The sequence below is a fragment of the Schistosoma mansoni genome, chromosome 6 (genome assembly GCF_000237925.1).
Source record: "Schistosoma mansoni strain Puerto Rico chromosome 6, complete genome".
NCBI lineage: Eukaryota > Metazoa > Platyhelminthes > Trematoda > Strigeidida > Schistosomatidae > Schistosoma > Schistosoma mansoni.
Window position 1 is genome coordinate 5,985,288 of NC_031500.1, and position 20,021 is coordinate 6,005,308.

The following is a 20,021-nucleotide window of genomic DNA, read 5'->3' on the forward strand; positions in this document are numbered from 1 at the left end:
ACTTGACTTCCTTCCGTTTTGAGTACAACATATTCTTATTGAATTCTATGCTTGGTAAACCTATTGGATCTATATCGTCCATATTGGGATAACTAATTTATTATAATTGTGGATTATTTGGACCAAACTCAGCCGAACACGCAATAGCCTGAAGACTTAAGTAACGTCCCTTATTTTGTTATTTGTGTGTAATTAACTTATTAACTGTTAATTGTTACATAAACTATAGACATATTTTTGTTGCTAATTTTTGGTTATCATACATTTTGGTCCACCACAGTGTGTCCTTAAGACTGACAAATTTCAGACATTTTCTGGTATATATAAATTAAGCTAAGTCAGCACCTTATTTTTATTCTGATAATTTATGTCTGGAATGTTCGGAATCACGATGATAATGGATCAGTAAAATCTACATTTACTACTTTCATTGTGAGGGCTGCGTATAACAGTGCCATATATTTAAGCTTGGTCGATGAACATGGTGTTTATTGCTACGCTTTTAGTCTCAACAAGTAGTTCAACCAATCTAGTCTTACTCCAAGAATGAGTAGCATGAACAACTTATATGAATTCCACTTTGAGATATGTTTGACGCTAGAGTGGTAGTTTATTTTTTATGTAGGAATGCTTGGTGTAATTGCCTTTCTTCGAACTTTTGTTGACGATTTCTCAAATGTTCATGCAGGGGAATTTTCATTTCAAAACAATGGGATGTATTGTAGAGGCAAATCTGTTGGGGATGTCAAATCGCCAGCACTTACTCGGCAAATGGCTTGATTTTGTAATTTTATTTTGAATTTTTTGTTTTCGTGCCAAAAGCGGTTTTCCACCTCCGGGTCGAATTCCCCACTTGGAAAATATCTTAAACGCTATTGGTCCATTGTTTCTTTGAGTGTGTTATTTTGTAATACTGCTCAAGGAAAGTTTATTGCTGTATACATACGTTAGATTTTTTCACCTTTGTTGCTGTGCTTCTGGCTGCTACGGAATATATTTTCCTCGCTTCCAACTTGAACTTCTTACTTTAATTAGCTGGGTCTGGGAAACGTTAGAATAGCTGGTCAGTCTGGTCGTCAGCCTGAAGAGTGACCAACACTTGCTGATACCTTACTTAATACCACTACTGATGCAACACTACCTACTCGACACCAGACTAAACGATAGTGTTCCCCTTTTACATATTCATCTTATCTACACCATACACGACACACATATTGACAAACAACCACTCATTTTCGCAATTGACTCATACTGTGACCCCTTCCATGGTGCTTATATTGCCCTCTACTGTAATTGTTTCTCAAGAGAATTTATTAAGTTATTTACATACTCCACTTTTCCTTCATTTTTTCGCTTAAATCAACTAAACCTGCTATGCACTACTGAACATGTTTAAATTTGGCGAACATTACTGAAGCTTAGGTATAGTTAAATTTCTGAAGAAATCTCTAATCTTCCGTCACATCATTTATGTGCCGGTAAGTCTTCTGTCAATTATATTGAGACTGAAAGACAAATTTTAACGGTGCGAAACCGACTAAAGTGACGATTCCGCTAGAGAAAAAAATCCAGCTCTAGGTTAGGAATCATTAAGAGATTATTCTTCTGACAAAATGATGTACACACGTAAAAGGACAGGACGGTGCACATAGAGTTCAGGATCACTAAAAAGACCAACACCACTGTTTTCTCCGGGTCTAGGGATCATTTGGCTAGAAAAGTGAGTTATATATAACCTTCTAAACCTGCGTTAACGCCTCTAGTCACTATGCAGGCACATTTTGAAAAAGAAAGCACTACGTGGAAATTAAGATTTTGCCAACAGTCATATCTTCAGTAGAGATATGGATAACCCGCAACCTGGGGCCAAGCTACCTAGAGTAAGAATGTCGCAGTTGTGTGCTACATCATGCACCTACGTGTCCCAAAATAATGTACAGATATTCAGGGTTAAGACTCCCGTTTTAATCAACAAGGTAATCACAGCGAATGCCATCTCAGAACGACGCTCCGCTACGAAATATCTCTGAGTTTATTCATCCTTTCTTAGGTAATCTTAATGTGTAAACCCAGGTCGACATAAATATCTGATGGCATATTACCAAAGGATGAAGAATCGACATGAACCTCACTAAATCACCAACCAACATCCTTTTGTACTGATCAACCATAGTGGTACAAATATTGCACTGGGTTTTCTTTATAACACGAAATGTTGCTTTTACCTAGCAGTTCTGCTACTAAACACAAATGTTTCGCTTGCTAATATTACAAACACACCAATGGTTTTCAGTACCACCGAAAGATGAACATATCATCTGCAAGAGCATACGTTATGACAGGTCAGTGGCTTAGAAAATGAAGCATACATTATGTAGTCGGTGTGTATAAAAAAAAAGAACTAACAGATAAAAAAGTTTCTGGTTCGTTGTACAATATCACAAAAATGTACATAAAGAGACAACTTTGAATGAAATATAAAACTATTTAGATAGTACAATTACTAAAAAGACGAAGAAATGCTACACAAATGAAGATGTGACCTGATCTTTGGTTGACGCATTCGACTTAGACAAACTTGAAGACATTTGATTCAAAAGATCCATAATAAGATTTCCTTGGTCACCAGTAAAGTAAACTTTAGAGTTTTGTGCCAAGGCTTGGTATTTTGCTAATTCCAAATAGGCTGGAGTTAACTTTAAATGGCTCGCTTCAGCCTCTTTCATGGCACGATAATATTCTGCGTCTGTAAGCGCTTTAGATCGAGCTAGTTGTGTAGCATCTGCAACTTCACTTATTTTTCGTTCATGCTCTTGAGCAACTAATTTAGCTCGCCATTCTATCGCAGAAACCTCAGCCAACTTCTCAGCCTCTAATTTATTATAAAAACAAAACTTCATTTTGAGTAAATAAAGAATATAACAACAACTTACATCAGCTACAAGTAGCTTGAGTTTACAAAAATGTATTAATGAATGTGATGTTTTGGAGTATGTGAAACATTCAAGATTACCAACATCAAATTTAATAATAAATAAAGTGATTATATAAGCATAATGAAAGCCATATTAATAATTGAACAAATAACAATAATCTGTATAGGATTATGGAGACTGTTGATTTTTAATTGAGATCACGAAGCTGTGACCAGTGGAGTTCAACCGCACCAAAGACGATGGATGGTAGTGCAATATCGTGGATTGGTTGAAGTTAGACATCAAGACTGTTGGATGCTTGCTCAGTGGTCTAAAATTTAAGCATTTGCGCGTGAGACAGAAGGTCCAGGGTTTGAATCCCTCGTGCACGGTCGTGGGTGAACATTGTTGAGAAGTCCTATACTAGGGTAAAACGATCGTCCAGTACTTCCAGGTTTTCAATGGCGGTATAACATCGGTTGGTTCATGATCTTAATTAGAATGATAATAATTTACAGCGGTCGATTGACATAACTATGAGTAAATAACTGAACATCATATACAATACTGTTTAGTGATTGGTCACAATTATGCTTGAGATGACTTGAAAGATCTGAAAATCACTAATCCCTAACATATTAAGGTTATTATATTACCTTCGAAATATGGTGAAGTGGGAACAGATTTCTAAGACGGATTCACGAAAACATCAAGGAAAACACAAAATAATCTTACGAGTTCGGAGTTATTTATTTCCCACTCAAGATATCTAGTTTTTTGGTTAGCTTTGAGTTGAAAATAGAAATTTTTAAGGGTAAACAAAATGTGTACAAATGTAGTTTGTTGAAATTTTGTCTTAATATGCCCCTGGTTTGATAGAAATAAAAATTTTCAAAGTGAAATAATGATTCGATATATCAAAAAGACTAGAACAGCTCGATGATTAAAGTTCAAGGAAGGCATTGTTGGATGAAAGATTTCATTAGCTGATATTAACCGGATGGAAAATAGAGTTCATAACATATTTTACTCACACTTCAGCCTAGATTTTTATTTCTTATGATATAATGATAATTAATAAAAAGTACTTAGAGCTATATTTAACTATTTTCCCATTTTCATCGTTACACGTTGTATTACTCTGTTACAGTAAATCATTTATTTTATTTCGTTATAATCTTACTAATGTATTTCAGTTTAGTTTCCTATTCTTAAGTGTTTCGCTTCGTTTGGTTTAATTCTGTGCGCTACTTTGTGAAAATTTGTTTAAATTATATGGTTAGACTGTTTTCTGAAATGTAGAAAATAAATTTGTATCTTTAATTATTGATATTATCGGTCTAAACAGCTATGCACTGCTTGTTTCTTATTTGTATAAAGAATTATGCTTTCCATTGAGCGAGTGATGTGTGAACACTGTAATTAAAGGTTTGAAAATTGTCAATGTTTATTTGGTCAGCTGCTACACTAACGCAGTTTCAGAAAACTTCGACATTTACTGTTAGAATATTTATGTGCAACTCGGTCGTTAAATAAGAATATTTGTATGCATTCTACAAGATGACCATAAATATCTAACTCCAAAACTATGCCATATGCGGTCGTATTATTAACTAACTAAAAATTAAATCTAATAGTCTATAGGCTCTGGGTCACAGAAATTTGAAAAGAACATGAGTAGTTTATCACTTGTCATAAAATAGTGGTGACAACATGATTTATACTGAATGACAGTAAATGTATAAAAATAAAAGGAATCCAATCCATTGTCATAGTAGATCTGAATTCTAAGTTAGGGAGACATGTATGATACAAATAAAATACATCCAAGTAGAAAATTATATGAAGCCATTAAATAAGAGACAAATCAGCTTTTTTTAAAGTGGCAAACACATGCGTATTCGGGAGTGGGATAATTTGAAAAAAAAAGCATAAACTAACCAATTATTGCACGACGACGCTCAGTTTCAGCTTCTCGTTCAATTAACTTCTGATGTTGTTCAGCAATTAGTAGTTTTGTTTTTTCAGCTTCCATAGCTTCATAATTGCGTCTAATTGCTTCAGGAATTTTAGGCTTAGTAACTCGTACCGCTTGAATATATAGACCAGGAGCCATTAAAACTAGATCTGCTTGCAATGTTCGCTTTAAAAATTCATCTATTTGATCTATTAAAATAAAATCATGTATTGTTTTTTTAGAAGTATGAAAAGTAAACGAAAAACTAAAATAGGTCTACGAATATAAAATACACCATTGAGTTTGTGTTTTTAAACAAAAGTGAACAAGCTAGGGGAAGTAAATGCTGCTGAAATCACGTTAATGGTCAGAAAGAGAGCTCAGTTAGATGAGTTGATAAACTATCATTCTAATCTAGTAGTGATTCAGGTAATGATGGTTGGAAGTGCAGAAGTAAGTTGAAAGGAAGCTAGGGGTGGTCAAATCAAAACGTGGCATCAGCCCATGAAGTGACTGACTGTTTATCTGAGGCATGTTGGTAAATGTAGATTACGTGGTTGGAATCCGTGTGAAAACTGCAATCACTGGTTGAAGACTTTGAGTAACCTGGCTCAAAATTGTTTGCGATGGCACAGATCCATTCACTTTTCCTTCCTTGCGATATCGAATTCCAGTAACTTTTTTCATGTACCTTTCCACTTTATTTATTTATTTAAACACATATATATTGGTACAAAAGGGCACCAGATACATATGCGCCACACAAAATAATGAAAGTAGGAAGAGAAGGGATGGGAAGATAAGGCGGACTGAAATGTACAACCAGAAGACTCTTTCAGTTAGGAAAGTTAGAACCACTCTTTATGAAGAAAGTAAAAGAAGGTTACAGCAGGATAGCCACTGGCTTCTATTCTGAGCCATATCTGAACGTCTCTAGCCACTGTGTTGCACCATCTCTCGGACCCCAGCCAGGGAGTCGTGAAGGACCAACAGAAGCTAGCCCTTTGCAGCTTTCTTTCATACCACGACACTATGTCATACACTGACCTCCTCTCCGCTTTTTCCAACCAATCCCAGAGTCGGCAAATAATGCACGACGTGGAAGTCTCTGGGACGACATTCGTAAAACATGTCCAAGCCACCGAAGTCGGTGTTTCAAGATGGTGACACCAACCGAATTATTGTCTCTGCGCCCGAACACACGATGCCGAACCTCTGCATTACTAACATGGTGTTGCCACTGGATGTCAGCAATCCTTCGGAGGCAACGATGACTGAACACAGAGAGTCGTCTAACATCCTCAACTCGGAGAGGCCAGGTTTCACAAGCATAGAGCAAAACTGCTCTCACCGACGCGTTGTAGATCCGACCTTTTACAGCCAGACTAACATCACGAAGGCGCCAAAGATGGCCAAGATTGGCATGACCCGCTCTGGCTTTCATTATACGTGCATCAATCTCATCACTCACGCCACCACCAGCACTTATGTAGCTACCTAGATACACGAACTTCTCAACTACTTCAATCTGCTCACCATCTAGGGTGAGTACAGGATGAGAATCCTGCCAGTCTTGTAGGAGTACCTTGCACTTGGAGGGTGCAAAGCACATGCCGTACCTGCGGACACTGATTGCCAACTGATTAAGTGCGGATTGCATGCTTTGGGCATTATCGCACAGTAAGACAATATCATCCGCATACTCGAGGTCGAGAAGTCGTTCTCCAGGCAACATATCCACACCGCCATTACTTACATCCATCAGAGCTGTTTCCAGGATGTCGTCGATGGTAAAGTTGAAGAGGAATGGTGAGATTGGGCAACCCTGCCTAACCCCACTGCTCGAATGGAACAAGGGAGAAAGGTGGTTGTATGCCCTCACTCTGCCTGAGGTGTTCGTATACAGGGCCTTTAAGATGTTAATGAACTTCTCAGGCACACCCTTCTTCAATAGACAATCCCAGAGAACAGTCCTGTCCAACGAATCGAAGACAGCCCTGGTATCAAGAAACACTACGATTGTTGGCCTGCGATAAGTATGACGGTATTCTAACATTTGGCGGAGGGTGAAGATGTGATCAATGCATCCTCGACCAGGACGAAAACCAGCCTGCTCCTCGCGAGTCAGTCGTTCTCGGGTTTTAAACAACCTACGAAGAATGATAGAAGCCAATAGTTTAGACGCAATCGGAAGTAGACTTATCCCCCGATAGTTGTTACAGGAACAACGTGAACCCTTTTTAAAGATAGGGACGACTATTGACTCATTCCATGATGTTGGAACACTTTCTAGCTCCCAAACCTTTGCAAACAACACAGTCAGTTCCTTAGCCAGAAAGTCACCACCATCTTTAAAAAGAGCCGGAGGTAAGTCATCTGGGCCCGGTGATTTGTAGCGTTTCAAGAGTTGGAGTTCCTTGCGGACTTCCGCCTCGTTTGGTGGATCAGTCTTCACCGGCCATGGGGGGCAGGACAAACTGGTTGATGTTGCCGGAGCAGCAGGCCAGTTGAACTGCCCTTCGAAAGATTCCGCCATCGTACAAGACGTCGAGAGATGTTAGTGATTGGCATCCCGTCATTTTCGCAAATTGTTCCACTCACACCAGACTTCTTGCTGCCAGTGGCTCGGATGAGTTGGAAGAGCTTCCACTATGTCTCTAAAAATATGCTCTCAAGGTTTAATCACCCTTTTTAACAATGGTTTTACATTATTTCGATCACACTATTTCAATCTTGTTACACTAATCAGATATGCCAACTTGGACCGAATAGCATATATATATATATATATATATATATATATATATATATATATATATTAGAGCTATTCTGAAACCATGCGTAGAACTGATACTTGCTGTCCCTAAAAATTACATTTTAGTGCTTTACTATTTCAAAGAGAAGTCAAACATGTAGTATAAGAACTCTGTCTATATGGCAGAAACAACCTCGAGACAACAAAAATTGCAAACTAAAGGCGATAATGGCCAATCAGATAACAGAAGAGGTCAATGGGAAAATATGAATTAGAAAAAGTTGGCAAGAATCTCTTATATTTCAGAACTATCACTGATTACCGAAAATAATACAAAAACTGCACAATTTGAAGACTTACAGGGAGCATTACTAATGAAAGACGACTTAGACAAAAAATGTCTCAAAAATTATAGAAATAAAAAACTGCTTACCAAATAATTCAATGTACACTTCTTGTAGAGTATGTATACTACAAAATTGGTTTAGTTCATGATGAATTTTATTGTATATTAGTGTTTTGTCATAATCAGCAGTATAATTCTTGACAATGTCATGAACTAGAAAGCGAATGTACAACAGAAGAAACACACGGAAATGGATTACATAATCAGATAATTTTTAAACTAACTAAATATCTTGCGGAAATATTTGAAAAAAAAATGTTGAAATTTCACATGATGACCAAGACAGTTCATTATATAAGTTTAGAGATTGGTGTATGAGTTTCGTTTTTACATGTATTATTTAAAATAATAATTGATCAACACTCGTAGTATACTAATACAAATAAAAAAACATCTTTCAATCAATATATCAGGTATATTAAGACAATGGAGTTATTTTGATGACATTATTTTTAAAGCGTAATGACCATTTTTACTTAATTCATTTCAAATGTCTGGGTTAAACAACAAAAAGAACACAGAACTAGAGAAGTGGGGAGTAATTTTTAAAATAACTCATTTGTGGAGGTTGTTCGGACCTTCTCTGTTAAGGACTGCAACTGATCAGTCTGTTTATAGTATATATGAAGGTTGTCTAGATAGTGCAGCTATCAGGAGCATATTAAGAAAAGTTGAATAGTAGTTAGCAAAAGAATATAGAGGGCTCGTTTCTATTTGTGACTTGAAGTCGCTGACAAGTGGACTGGGTCATGTTGGTAGGTGTAGACTACCTGGTTGGGATCCGCGAGATGATAGCAACCGATAGTTAGAGACCTTGAATGACATGGCTCAAAATCGTTTGCAATGGCGAAGGTGCATACACTCTTTGTGCTCTACCAAATTCTAATCTTCTGAATTCCACATGCACCTATCCTTCTTCTCTTTACAAATTTGTTCCACTGAATTATACTCCTTCAATAACATCTTCAAACCCTTATCTTTCACATAATACTTATACTCTTACTACTTCTACCAATATGGGATTTGAATCGACAACTTCATCTCTGTGCTAATGTGGTATGGCAACTCGAACTGATGTACGTACGTACGAAGTTCTACGTTGTAACTGACTGACTGACTGATTTGTGACTTGTCAGCAGGATGTACCTGGGATCTGTACATAATGTACATATAATAAAGGAGACTAATCCATTGCTGTTCTTAATATAAAAGGGAAGATTTTAAAAACTGTTACAAAGAAACTAAAATTCATCACCGTTGCATAAGTTATTGGCTATCTTGATTCAGTAGCTACGTGGATGATGCGTTGAGCATTCGAATTGAAAGGTACTGGACTGGAGTCCTGGTGTGCATACTAACACTGCAGTGCAGGTACATCTAGCTGACCCATCACAAATAGAACGAGACGGACGTCCTGTATGCCACTACTGGCCACAATCCAACTCTGTTTAGTATTTTTTAAAATCTACCAATTAACTACATAGTAGTACAATACAAACACGTTATTTAGGTCAAGGTGATTTTACATGATATAATCGTATTTGTGAAAAATGCGATATTTGTACTACAAAAAAGTAGGGTATGTGCTAATAGTTTAAGATGAAAACAAATTAAATGTGGCTATTCGGATAAATGGTTGAAGTTAGATGGATAGTTAAGCGTTCCTTTTTACTGAGCATAGCTGAGTTTAGTAATACATGGAAAGCTTCAGTCGTTCAGTTTCCTTTATAACTGTAAAATCTTTCTGAATTAGTTGGATATTATTAACATCGATTTGATCGTTGTTAATAAGCCACGTACCGTTATTGCTAATTTAATCTATAAATTCTTGGGGTCTATAGAATTATTAGATCCTTTTATGTGGCTTGAATGCACTTTAGTAAGAGTCAACATTTCATGAGACGACTTTCTAATACAGAATGAGTCACGATAGACAGGAAAAATGTACTATTACGAAATAACAAATTGTTGAATCATAAATCAAATGTTATGGATTGATAGTGTAGTTGCACCTCATCACTATGGCAGAACAGAACTCCGAAGAATCTTAACACTGTAAAATCAAAGCATTCCATAAGGTAACCAACACTCATCGAAAGATCCCCTTTACATCGATACCGCTTTGTACCTATAGATTAAGTCAGATAGATTTTGATACACTCAATATTGAAGAGTCGTGAATCCAAACAAACATACCTCCGAATGCCCCAAAATGCCGTGGTACAGCCGAGAGTGGGGAGAATTAGTTCCCCCTCTCGAATCACTCTCACATGGCCACGTACATACAACCACTACCAGAAAGTCCTACTCACTGCCTTCTCGCACCACAAGTGTTGTTTACGAAATTGAGAGGACGAAAAACGAATGTCCGGCACTTTAACAGGGCTGGTGTACACGGAGAGTTCACCTAGGAGAGTTGGAAAACCCTGATTCCAAACCAATGGCATATGAACCAATCGTTGGGCACTGACTATCATGGGACTGCATCTCCTGACGTTGCTCTACTGCCTTATGAACTAGACCTTTAGGTCAAAGGCTCCGAGAATGGCCCCCTAAGAAAACCATCTGCTTCGGTTTGGGCACCCGAGCAGTATCCCAGCTCTCACACAAGTCGAATGATTTATGTAGCGCATGTCTATTTGGTGCTTCCTTGTACCAATGTTTATGTGTTTACATAAATAAATAAATATCTCCGAATAATCCTATAGAACTTGAGAACCTATAAATTAAATCAGCAAACAGTTTGACAGGGTTATTCCAACCATAAAGAAAAGTGAACAGCTGAAGCATTTCAAGTATTGCAAAATGTTACGAAAGCTGAACCAAGTATGTTCATTCAGTCAGATAAAATCTGCATCAGTAGATGACTTTTGCAATTTAGCCTACATACCATATTATGTTCATTATGTGCTTGTAAAACATATGTATTTCTCAATTTTACGTATTCTGATAACTAGATATAGTAAATTTTTATTTAGGTTCCATTGAGATTTAAGCTAACCGTCACTACGTTTTAAATTTCACAGAGAAAATCCAAGAGGCGTTATCTTAAATATAATTGGCTCCTCAGTATAGTATACCCTTACCAAATTTTTACTGGCTGTCTAACTTACGTGAGTTTATAACTCTATATTAATATTTCTAAATAAATTGGGAGCTCCGTAGTTTGAAACATACTTCGTCAAAGGAACAAATGCCAATTATAACGATATTCAAACAGTTTGCAGATGGCTTTATTTGATCAATCAGTAATTTAGTACAAATTTTTCAATTCAGCCTATTGAAAGAAGACTATTGTGACAGAAATCATGATCTTCAAGTAGTCAAATGAGGGACAATTAAATTTTCATGACTAAATGTGTTTGAAAAGATTAATAATTCACAACGTGAATAAATCATTTTAGTGAACCCCATCACATTTTATATGCAGCATAATTTTATTTTGAATGTCTTTCCAATTTCCGCTATACCATTTGATAATATCTTGATGTAGGTCCATACAAATTTACCAGGCGCATATCTAAAAGTACCGAATCGATTAACAGCAATTTACTTGTGATTAAATATCAGTCAGTGATGGTTTGAAAATAACTGGACTGGATTGTTAGTACATTTCAATAGATTTAAAACAGTTAATTTTCTTAGTCAATGTAGCATAATAAGGCTAACTAAATTGGACCAGAGTTCAATAATAAGTGTATTTCAGGAACTGTCAGAAATGTTTGAAACCCTTGTGCATACTGTACATTTGTTTAAAGATTTAAATGATTTGCCTTAGATTCTCAATTTATTGGAAAAAATAGATTAATTAAAAAAGTAAAACCAACGAACTTACCACTTTCAGGCGCCAAATAATTGACCACTTCAACACGATCAAAATAAATGACAACTCCACCACTGGTTGTAGTAAGGAAGATGGAGAACAAAGATAGACAATGAAGATACACTAGTTTAATAGCTCAATAAAAATGAGTAAAAATATAAATGGACAATAGTTAGCATGGTTAAAAACCCACACATCGCCTCGGAGTTAGTTAAACATCTGAAATTGCTTGTACGATAAAATTTTTGTTAACCAAAACTGATGTAATGTAGTTTGAATAAATACTGGGCAATTACAGGAGAGTCGTTCGAGCACCTGAAACTTAGGTATGATTTTATTAGTGTCCATTAGAAACTTGTACCTCCTACTTTTGTAGGAATATATTATCTTAAATAACTGGAACTTTGGAGTTTACTACCACAAATAAAGATATTACGTCCAGGGTTATTTAGATTGAAAAGGACTCCTTACATAATAAGAATAGCATACATCAATCGGTCATTAGATAATAACCATGATTATACTTAAATGCACAGTGAATTTTACTGATCAGAACATTGGCTTTTATTCTGTCATCATTTTAGGAAGCAAAACTTTAACTTATAATTAATTAGAATCAACTCTAGAATGACAGTTTACAACAGCTTTACAGTGTACACAACTACTAGTATTTTAAAAAAAGATTAGTTTTTTGGTTACACGGTAAATTTCAAACACAAAGCTAGATCTCTACAAAGAGAGTGATGTACTTTCTAAGTAATGATCAGATGAACGTATACATGTAAACAACGGGTAAACAGCATCGTTTATGAGATCGATAAAAAGCTAAAGTATTAGCAAACCTTGTAAAATAAGACATAGCGACAGACTTCCAAACAGTGTTTAGAAACAGTAAAACGGAATGATTATGTGGTTTTCACCAGAAAGCTTTTCACAAGTAGTTCCCACCAGGAATATTTTATGTGATATATAAAACAGGAATAATTAAGTCTACAAAACCGTAAAATCTGGAGATGAGTGGTTGCTTCATTGGTAACTGAATCATATAATTATATTCCACCGAAAGCTAATACTGATTATAGTAACTTTGAATCTTAACATATTATTCCTACCACTTACAATTATTAATAATTGATAAACAAAACGATCGGGAGTCAGTATTTACAATATAGTGTCCTATTGTTCATTCTACAACATAAAATGCGTTCTTTTATACATATGAAATACAGAAGCAAGTAGCTTAGAGTGTGGCACAATAATTATGTCATTCAGCGAGAATCTCGAGCGTCAGTGCTTAATGATTATCTTGATTAAATCGAGCAAAACTTTTATAACAGTTTGGCTTTTAGCTATATAAGACAAATCGAGACAATTATTTTTTACTAAAATTACCTTGTACCACAAGGAACATTCTTTACTTCATCGGTTTGCAAAGTAATCTGTCAAACAAAATATTCTGAAAACGTGTAATACATACCTGAACAGGTTTGTATGTGGTTATGATGGGAATCATCAGATGATAACCGGGTCCGTTGGTCTGAGAAAGTAGAGCACCACCACGGTAATAGACACCAACATGACCTGTCTTTGTAAATTTTTATTAGGGCACTAACCTTCATCAATTTGATGGAAGGCCATTCCGAGTAAAATACTCCATGCCGCGAAAACTGCTGCAAAAATCGGTAACAATGAATGGTAGTTATCCATCGCATAAAGCTTTTTGTACGGTGAATGTACTTAGTCAAGTGAAGCAATCTAAAATAAACACGTTAACGTTAAAAATGGGGAACGTGGCCAGGTTGATCTATTGTTTGGAATAAAACACCACTAATCAAATTACAAACGTCGTGACAAAGGTCGGTGTGTGAGAAATATCTTAATATTCAGAATGAATTTCATATTTCACACCTTTCACATTAGCATGTCTTCAACTTAAAATCTAGTGTGGACTCTAAGCAGTAATCTCGTGATAGGAGTTAGTTCGTAGGACAAAATGATGCAAGAACAGTGCTGCAGTGTATTAGTGAGTGGGTACTGATATGAATAGTAGAGATGCTATTTAGTGGTTTAAGTACATACACATCATTAATATAATACTGGTCACTCGTCCAATTCAATCATTAGATAGCAAGTGGTACAACTAATTATCAGTCACATGAATAATAAAGACTTGGAGTGACATTAGGACGCATGAACTACCTATGTTATGATGTCGGTAATGCACTAGGTATGTAATCTAGATATTGCGACTTATGCCACGTATATCTTTACAATACGAATAAAATTTAGTCAACATAATGATGAATCCGAACTCGATATTTTTACGGAACCTTTAGGTACTATTGTTTACGCCGAAACATTTCCGGTACCTTCTAGAAACAGTATATTTCAGCCGAGAGGTTTTTAAGAGAAAGAAAAGTTTGATTTCACGTTTATTTACTCATTTCATAGCTTTTCAGTCTCTAAATTCGTAATACATTCCTTCAGTATTTATTTCACCAATTTTTACTTTCTCCATTAGAAGGTTCTATCCCTAATTAGGGATCGGAGATATTAATATTTTTTTCATTGTCACTAACAGTTACTAGTCCTGCTATATTGGGATTCGCTCTAACAATTTCATATTACAATGCTATTGAGGTAAGTCAACTTAAGCCGTTCCACATATGCATTAGGTTCCACGTTTTGAATGACTGACTGAATATTTGCATAAATTACTAATAATTAGTTATATAAAGTAGAACACTAGTGCAACGAACGATGCAATAAAAAAGCCAGTGTACCGGTATTTAAAATCACTACATGCGACGTTACTAATTCAAGTTTGTTTATCTTATTACAGGGCAACAAAGAGTAAACGCACTGGAAGAAGAGAATCAAGCCCTGCGCGATCTGAACCTGCAGAACAAGAAATAAAACTATTTCGTAATAAGTTTCCCCTTTTTGTACTCAAACCGCTTCTTTCAATTTCAATAATATATCTGTGCTTATTGTACTCAGAATACTAGTTTTTTGCATATCAGTACTTTAATGTAAATTCCAGAAAAACACATGTACAGGTTCAGAATATTATGGAGCAGGTGTACCGAGAACTCGTGCACTCGGGGAAACGGAAGACTGAACATGTGATTTACCAATGGTATTGGTGGCCGTTCATCCATGAAGACGTGGCAGACTTCTGATAAAAAATCGTAACACGTGCTATGCCATCAAGTCACCTCAACAAATAACCCATGCACCGCTAGTTCCAATGAGGACAGAATGTCCACATCAGCGAGTTGGTAACGATATTATGGGGCCACTTACAACGTCTAAGAACGGAAACAGCAAGGTACGGTTTAAAAGTCAGAGCTTTTCAAAGGGCTCCACCGTCTCCTTTTAACGACCTTGAAAGGCCGGAAAAGAGGCGGTCATTCTGTATTTCAATTGCTGAGGGTCTGATTGATGTCCGTTGGGTTGCACGAATGTCAGGTTTTCCTGCGAAAAAACCACGAAACAATTGCGAAGAACATTGATTTAGCTCTCTCTGTCTTGTAGTGCGCACGTTGGACAGATTGTTGCTTCGTAACTTCTCGATCTCCCTATTTTTGGGCAAATTTTGTCCGGTTTGGGTAAATTTTGGCCGAGGGCGCCTTTTTCTGTTTTTATGGAGTCAAAAGATAATTGCGGGCAGATTGAACCGGATCGAGGATAAATTGTGACATGCCGATGTTCTTGCCGTCATAAGCTACAGATATACATAAGAAGACGAACTCTCACATGTAAGTTTGGTCGATTGCGAAATGTAAACTGTATAGTTCATCATATGCTTAAACATTGTATTTGATGGATGATATATAACACTCACACCTTTCATAATAACAACAATTTTACTACCCAGACTAGGCAGACAATATGTAGAGATTCAACGAAGCCAATTTTTACTTCAGAATCATCGATAATTAAGTAGGACTATAGTTTCTCTAACTCTTGTCTTTCTGTAGTATTCTTCGCGATGGAAAATATGGATCGGAATACAACAAAGTGTAGAGACGTAACAGGAACTGTCCACCATAAGTTCTTTGTAGTAGTATTTTTAACTTAACTATATATCCAACTTGTAAACTGATTTTTCGGCATCCAGTGTTGCTGTTTCTGTACCAATGTTGATGATGCATCAATGAACTTTCGCCCAATTCTTATTTTCGTCTGCTTCGTTACTTCATAGGGAAATATGCCGATAATCATAATGGGTAACTGTTTTTGAAAATTAAAAAAACTACTAAGTGCTTGATTTATAAGTACCAGTTTCGTCCCGAAAACTTGCAGTACTGCATGAGGTTAGACGCTTCGCTAGAGTGTTGCATTGTATGCATAAGTCTCTTCACTATGACAGTATATTCGGATGGCTACTTGTGGTGGTGGTGTTTCCCAACTAACTGATCTTCGAAGCCAAGCATATGATAACTAAAAAGACGTGTATTGGACGTGTAACACATGGAGAAGTTCGGAAGTGATGAACTTGAAAACAATTAGACAGATGGCATGGTTCGGCCTTGCAGACGTGCTCATTATGTTTAACTTATTTCTATTCGCATTAAATATATTATTCTATCCCCAGCATAAATTTGTCCTTCAGAAGTACTAAGTATCATAGTTAATTTTCATGATACTGTAGGGCCAGTAAAATGTCACTGAACCCTAGCCAAATCATCCGGCATTTGGGTTACTAAATGTCGAACAGATCATCGATCCCTGTCAAGGTCAAGGACAATCAGAGCGCATCAGTTGATCATACGCCATGGACTGGCCCATGCGGCAGTGGTTCTACTTCGCTTGTATCTACTTTAACTAATATATTCCTGTAATAACGTCCGTTTTGTTGTACAGTCTTTAGAGCATCCATGGTCCCTTGATACGTCGATGGGGCAATCCACGTAAGCTTTTGGTCGCGAGGTGTGACCTCGAAGTTAGCTTGTTCGTTACACCGTTCCCGTCTAACTCGAGTAGGCCTCCAATCATTCGACATAGATCATCAACGTCGGTGGTATATATATAAGTTCAAAACAGGTATCTCAAACTTTACGGATACGACCGCAACTAATGTGTATAACAGGCAATGTTACACAACACCCCGACTGAAGTCCACGTGTATTTTTGGAAGCGCGCGGACTATCTTTTGAAAGGCTAAGGTTGTTCGTAAACGAATTCGGCCACATGATAGACTTGCAAATTATTCGTAAATCGAACACATCATGAACATATCACTTGCACATGATCCATAAAAAGGACGGTAATTATTGGCGTCCAAATGGTTCAAATGGTTGTGGACGGAATGAAAGAAGCTTTCGCTTAACGTGTTTCCGTGTCTAGTAGCAGTGGATCGCTAATATCTGCGGGCAGGAACCTAGGTCAATCAACCATAAAAAAGGAAAAAGAAATGAAAGTTGGTACATGATAGTAAGATACTGTCTTTAGTCCTTAAGAATATGTCACTTTTCCTCCTAAAGGACTCCTGAGAAATCGCTTGGACTTGCTCAATCGGCAGTGCATTTTTGACCACTTCGACGGAAGTACTCTCCCCAAAATCTTCAACAGTTTTGTTCATCCCTACTTAGAGTACTGATACATAGTACTTCCTCTCTCACCCCAAAAGGATAAGGATACTCTGTAGCGTATCCAACGGAGAGCCAAGAAATCAGTTCGGTGACTCAAACTCAAATCTTGTGACGAGCGCCTCTAATCACTCTACTCCTACCCATTGGAGTACAGACGTCTCTGAGGTGACCTTTCAATGGCTTGCAGCATCCTCAACACCTCTAGACACCCCCTTAAACACCTACTTAAGCTTAGTTCCGATACAAGATTTAGAGATTGTGGAGATAGGCATAACAAACTTATTTCCTAAATAGTTTTTGATATCATTTGCACTTATTTTGTCAATTCTCAGAGTCTGTACATTTATCACAAAATGATTGTACATGTTGCTTAAGTGCAACTAGTGACTGTCGGAGACTGAATGAGAAGACCGTTCATGATCGTTACTCGTTGCTTCACATTCACGAGTTGACAGCTATCTTCAAAGATGCAACTGTTTTTCCGAAAACCGACTAGACTGAAGCATATTACCAAATTCACATGGCTGCTGATGACAATCACATAAAAACACTACCATCACTGCCTTCTGACAACGAATTTCCGGTCAAACCTTCCGGTTTAAGACTCTCCAGAGAGTAATCGATGACGTATCCAGAGGTTCCAACTTCGTGCACGCGTATTTTGATGACTGCATGATCGCACCTACGCGCAGAGGATCTTATCTCCAGAATGTGGACCTAGTTTTCGATTGATTCCAAAAGCATGGCTTCATTGTAAACATTCAGCAATGTCAAATCGGGACCAACTCAGATGATTTTCTCGGACACACTATTGATGTTCAAGACATCCGCCTACGGAAAAACAGAGTGGTGACATTTGGGATTACCCAGAACCAATCCAAGCAACTACACACATATTCGTCCACAGTTCATCCCAAATCGAGGGTCTTTAATGGGACACTTAACAGAGAAACTTAGAGGGAATGTGATATTCGTCAATTTGGACGACGTCGCGGAAAATGCATTCACCGCTGTTAAGGAACTTATTGCCGTAGCAACGTTGCTTGCACACCAGGACACCGAAGCGGTTATTAGTGTCACTATAGACGAATCCAACTCTGCAAATAGAGGAGTCTTACAACAATTGGTAAACTAAACCTGACATCCTTTGTCATTGCTCTTGAGACAGTTGCAGGACATGGATTCAAGGTATAACACTTCCGTCAGGGGACTTCTTGCCATGCATTGTGCTGTACGGCGTTTTCAACACTCTGCGGAAGGTCGAGAATTCACCATGATCACCGGCCACTAACTTCTCAACGTTTCCTCTAATTGTGACTACAGACAAGAACTCCACTCGGGGGTCTCGATAACTGGACTACATTTCTCAGTTTACTGACGATATACACATTTCTGAGGCAAATAATATAGTTGCAAATGTCTTTTCACGTATAACCTTCTTGAATAGTCTACAAGGAATCGACTTCCCTAAACTTACCTAGTCTCAAAAGAAAGACACTCATCTTCAACACGAGTTATCTCCGACAACCCTGGCTCTATGGATCAGACAAACGGGAACAGGTAGGCGAACGTTGCTATATGACGCAAGTACAAGTAGAGGCCGCCCAATCGTCCGGAAGCATTATCGACAAAACACCCTCAATACGTTGCGCAAACTTTCTCATCCAGGTGTTCGAGCAACCACGTTCGCATGGCAAAACGGTTTTGCTGAACTGGTTTGACTAAATATGAGACGAAGTGAGCGCGCTCCTGTGTAGGCTGCCAGAAATCAAAGGGGATCAGACACAACAAATGTCAATTATTCTATTTTCCGGAAGCACGTCTAAGCAGTTTCAATCTTGAATTGGCAGGACCCATACCGAGTTCAAGTGGACACTCTTATCTCCACCGTTTTTTACGATGACCAGCAGCAGTACCTATTAAAGATAGTATTATTAGAACAGTGGCTCGCGGTTCGCCGAACGATTTGTAGCAAACTTTTGCCTTCCTTCGACTTTTGCTGCTTTTCGTGGACGCCATTCCGAATTAGGACTTTTTTGTTGTCTCACCGGATTACTAGAAATCTCGCGGTTTACAGAGACTGCATATCACTCACAAGCTCACAGGTTGGCAGATCGATTTCGCCGACAGTTAAAAGCTTCGCTCTCAGCTGTTGTACATATGCACTTCCACTCCTATTACTCGGTATTCACAGTGCGGTGAAAGCTGACGCTGGACGCATTGCAGCACAACTGCCTTTCGAGATGATGCCACGACTTGCAGAATTCATGCATCCTTCAATTTCTTCAACTATTACGTATCTAAACTCCTTGTAGAATTATTATCTAATTCGTTATTACTATTGCTTTAATAATAGACTTTAACCAAAAATTGTAGACTTGTCATGATGTGACTACCAAATCTATAAGATCTTATGTGGAATTCACATTTCTGTCTTTATTAACTCATCTTACCGTAATCATCGCCAACATATGATGAGGAACACATCTAGGTTGGAGATAGAACAATGTATTTATTGATTATTAATCATGACCTTCTGCTCCTAACCCTCATTTTCAGTTCCCG

At 37.4% G+C, this 20,021-nt stretch overlaps 1 protein-coding gene across 1 annotated transcript in view; it reads right to left on the minus strand.

The window, feature by feature from the left end:
• Smp_138960 (putative spfh domain protein 1 precursor.) overlaps positions 1 to 13,566 on the minus strand; it is a gene marked incomplete at both ends in the record, with an annotated part of 49,064 nt that extends 35,498 nt beyond the window's left edge. The window contains 7 exons of the mRNA XM_018798073.1: positions 2,582 to 2,875; positions 4,860 to 5,084; positions 8,064 to 8,189; positions 11,872 to 11,933; positions 13,252 to 13,298; positions 13,337 to 13,440; positions 13,473 to 13,566. Coding sequence (XP_018653051.1) covers positions 2,582 to 2,875; positions 4,860 to 5,084; positions 8,064 to 8,189; positions 11,872 to 11,933; positions 13,252 to 13,298; positions 13,337 to 13,440; positions 13,473 to 13,566 — 952 coding nt within the window. The remainder of the gene's footprint in view (positions 1 to 2,581; positions 2,876 to 4,859; positions 5,085 to 8,063; positions 8,190 to 11,871; positions 11,934 to 13,251; positions 13,299 to 13,336; positions 13,441 to 13,472) is intronic.
• Positions 13,567 to 20,021: the final 6,455 nt, after the last annotated feature.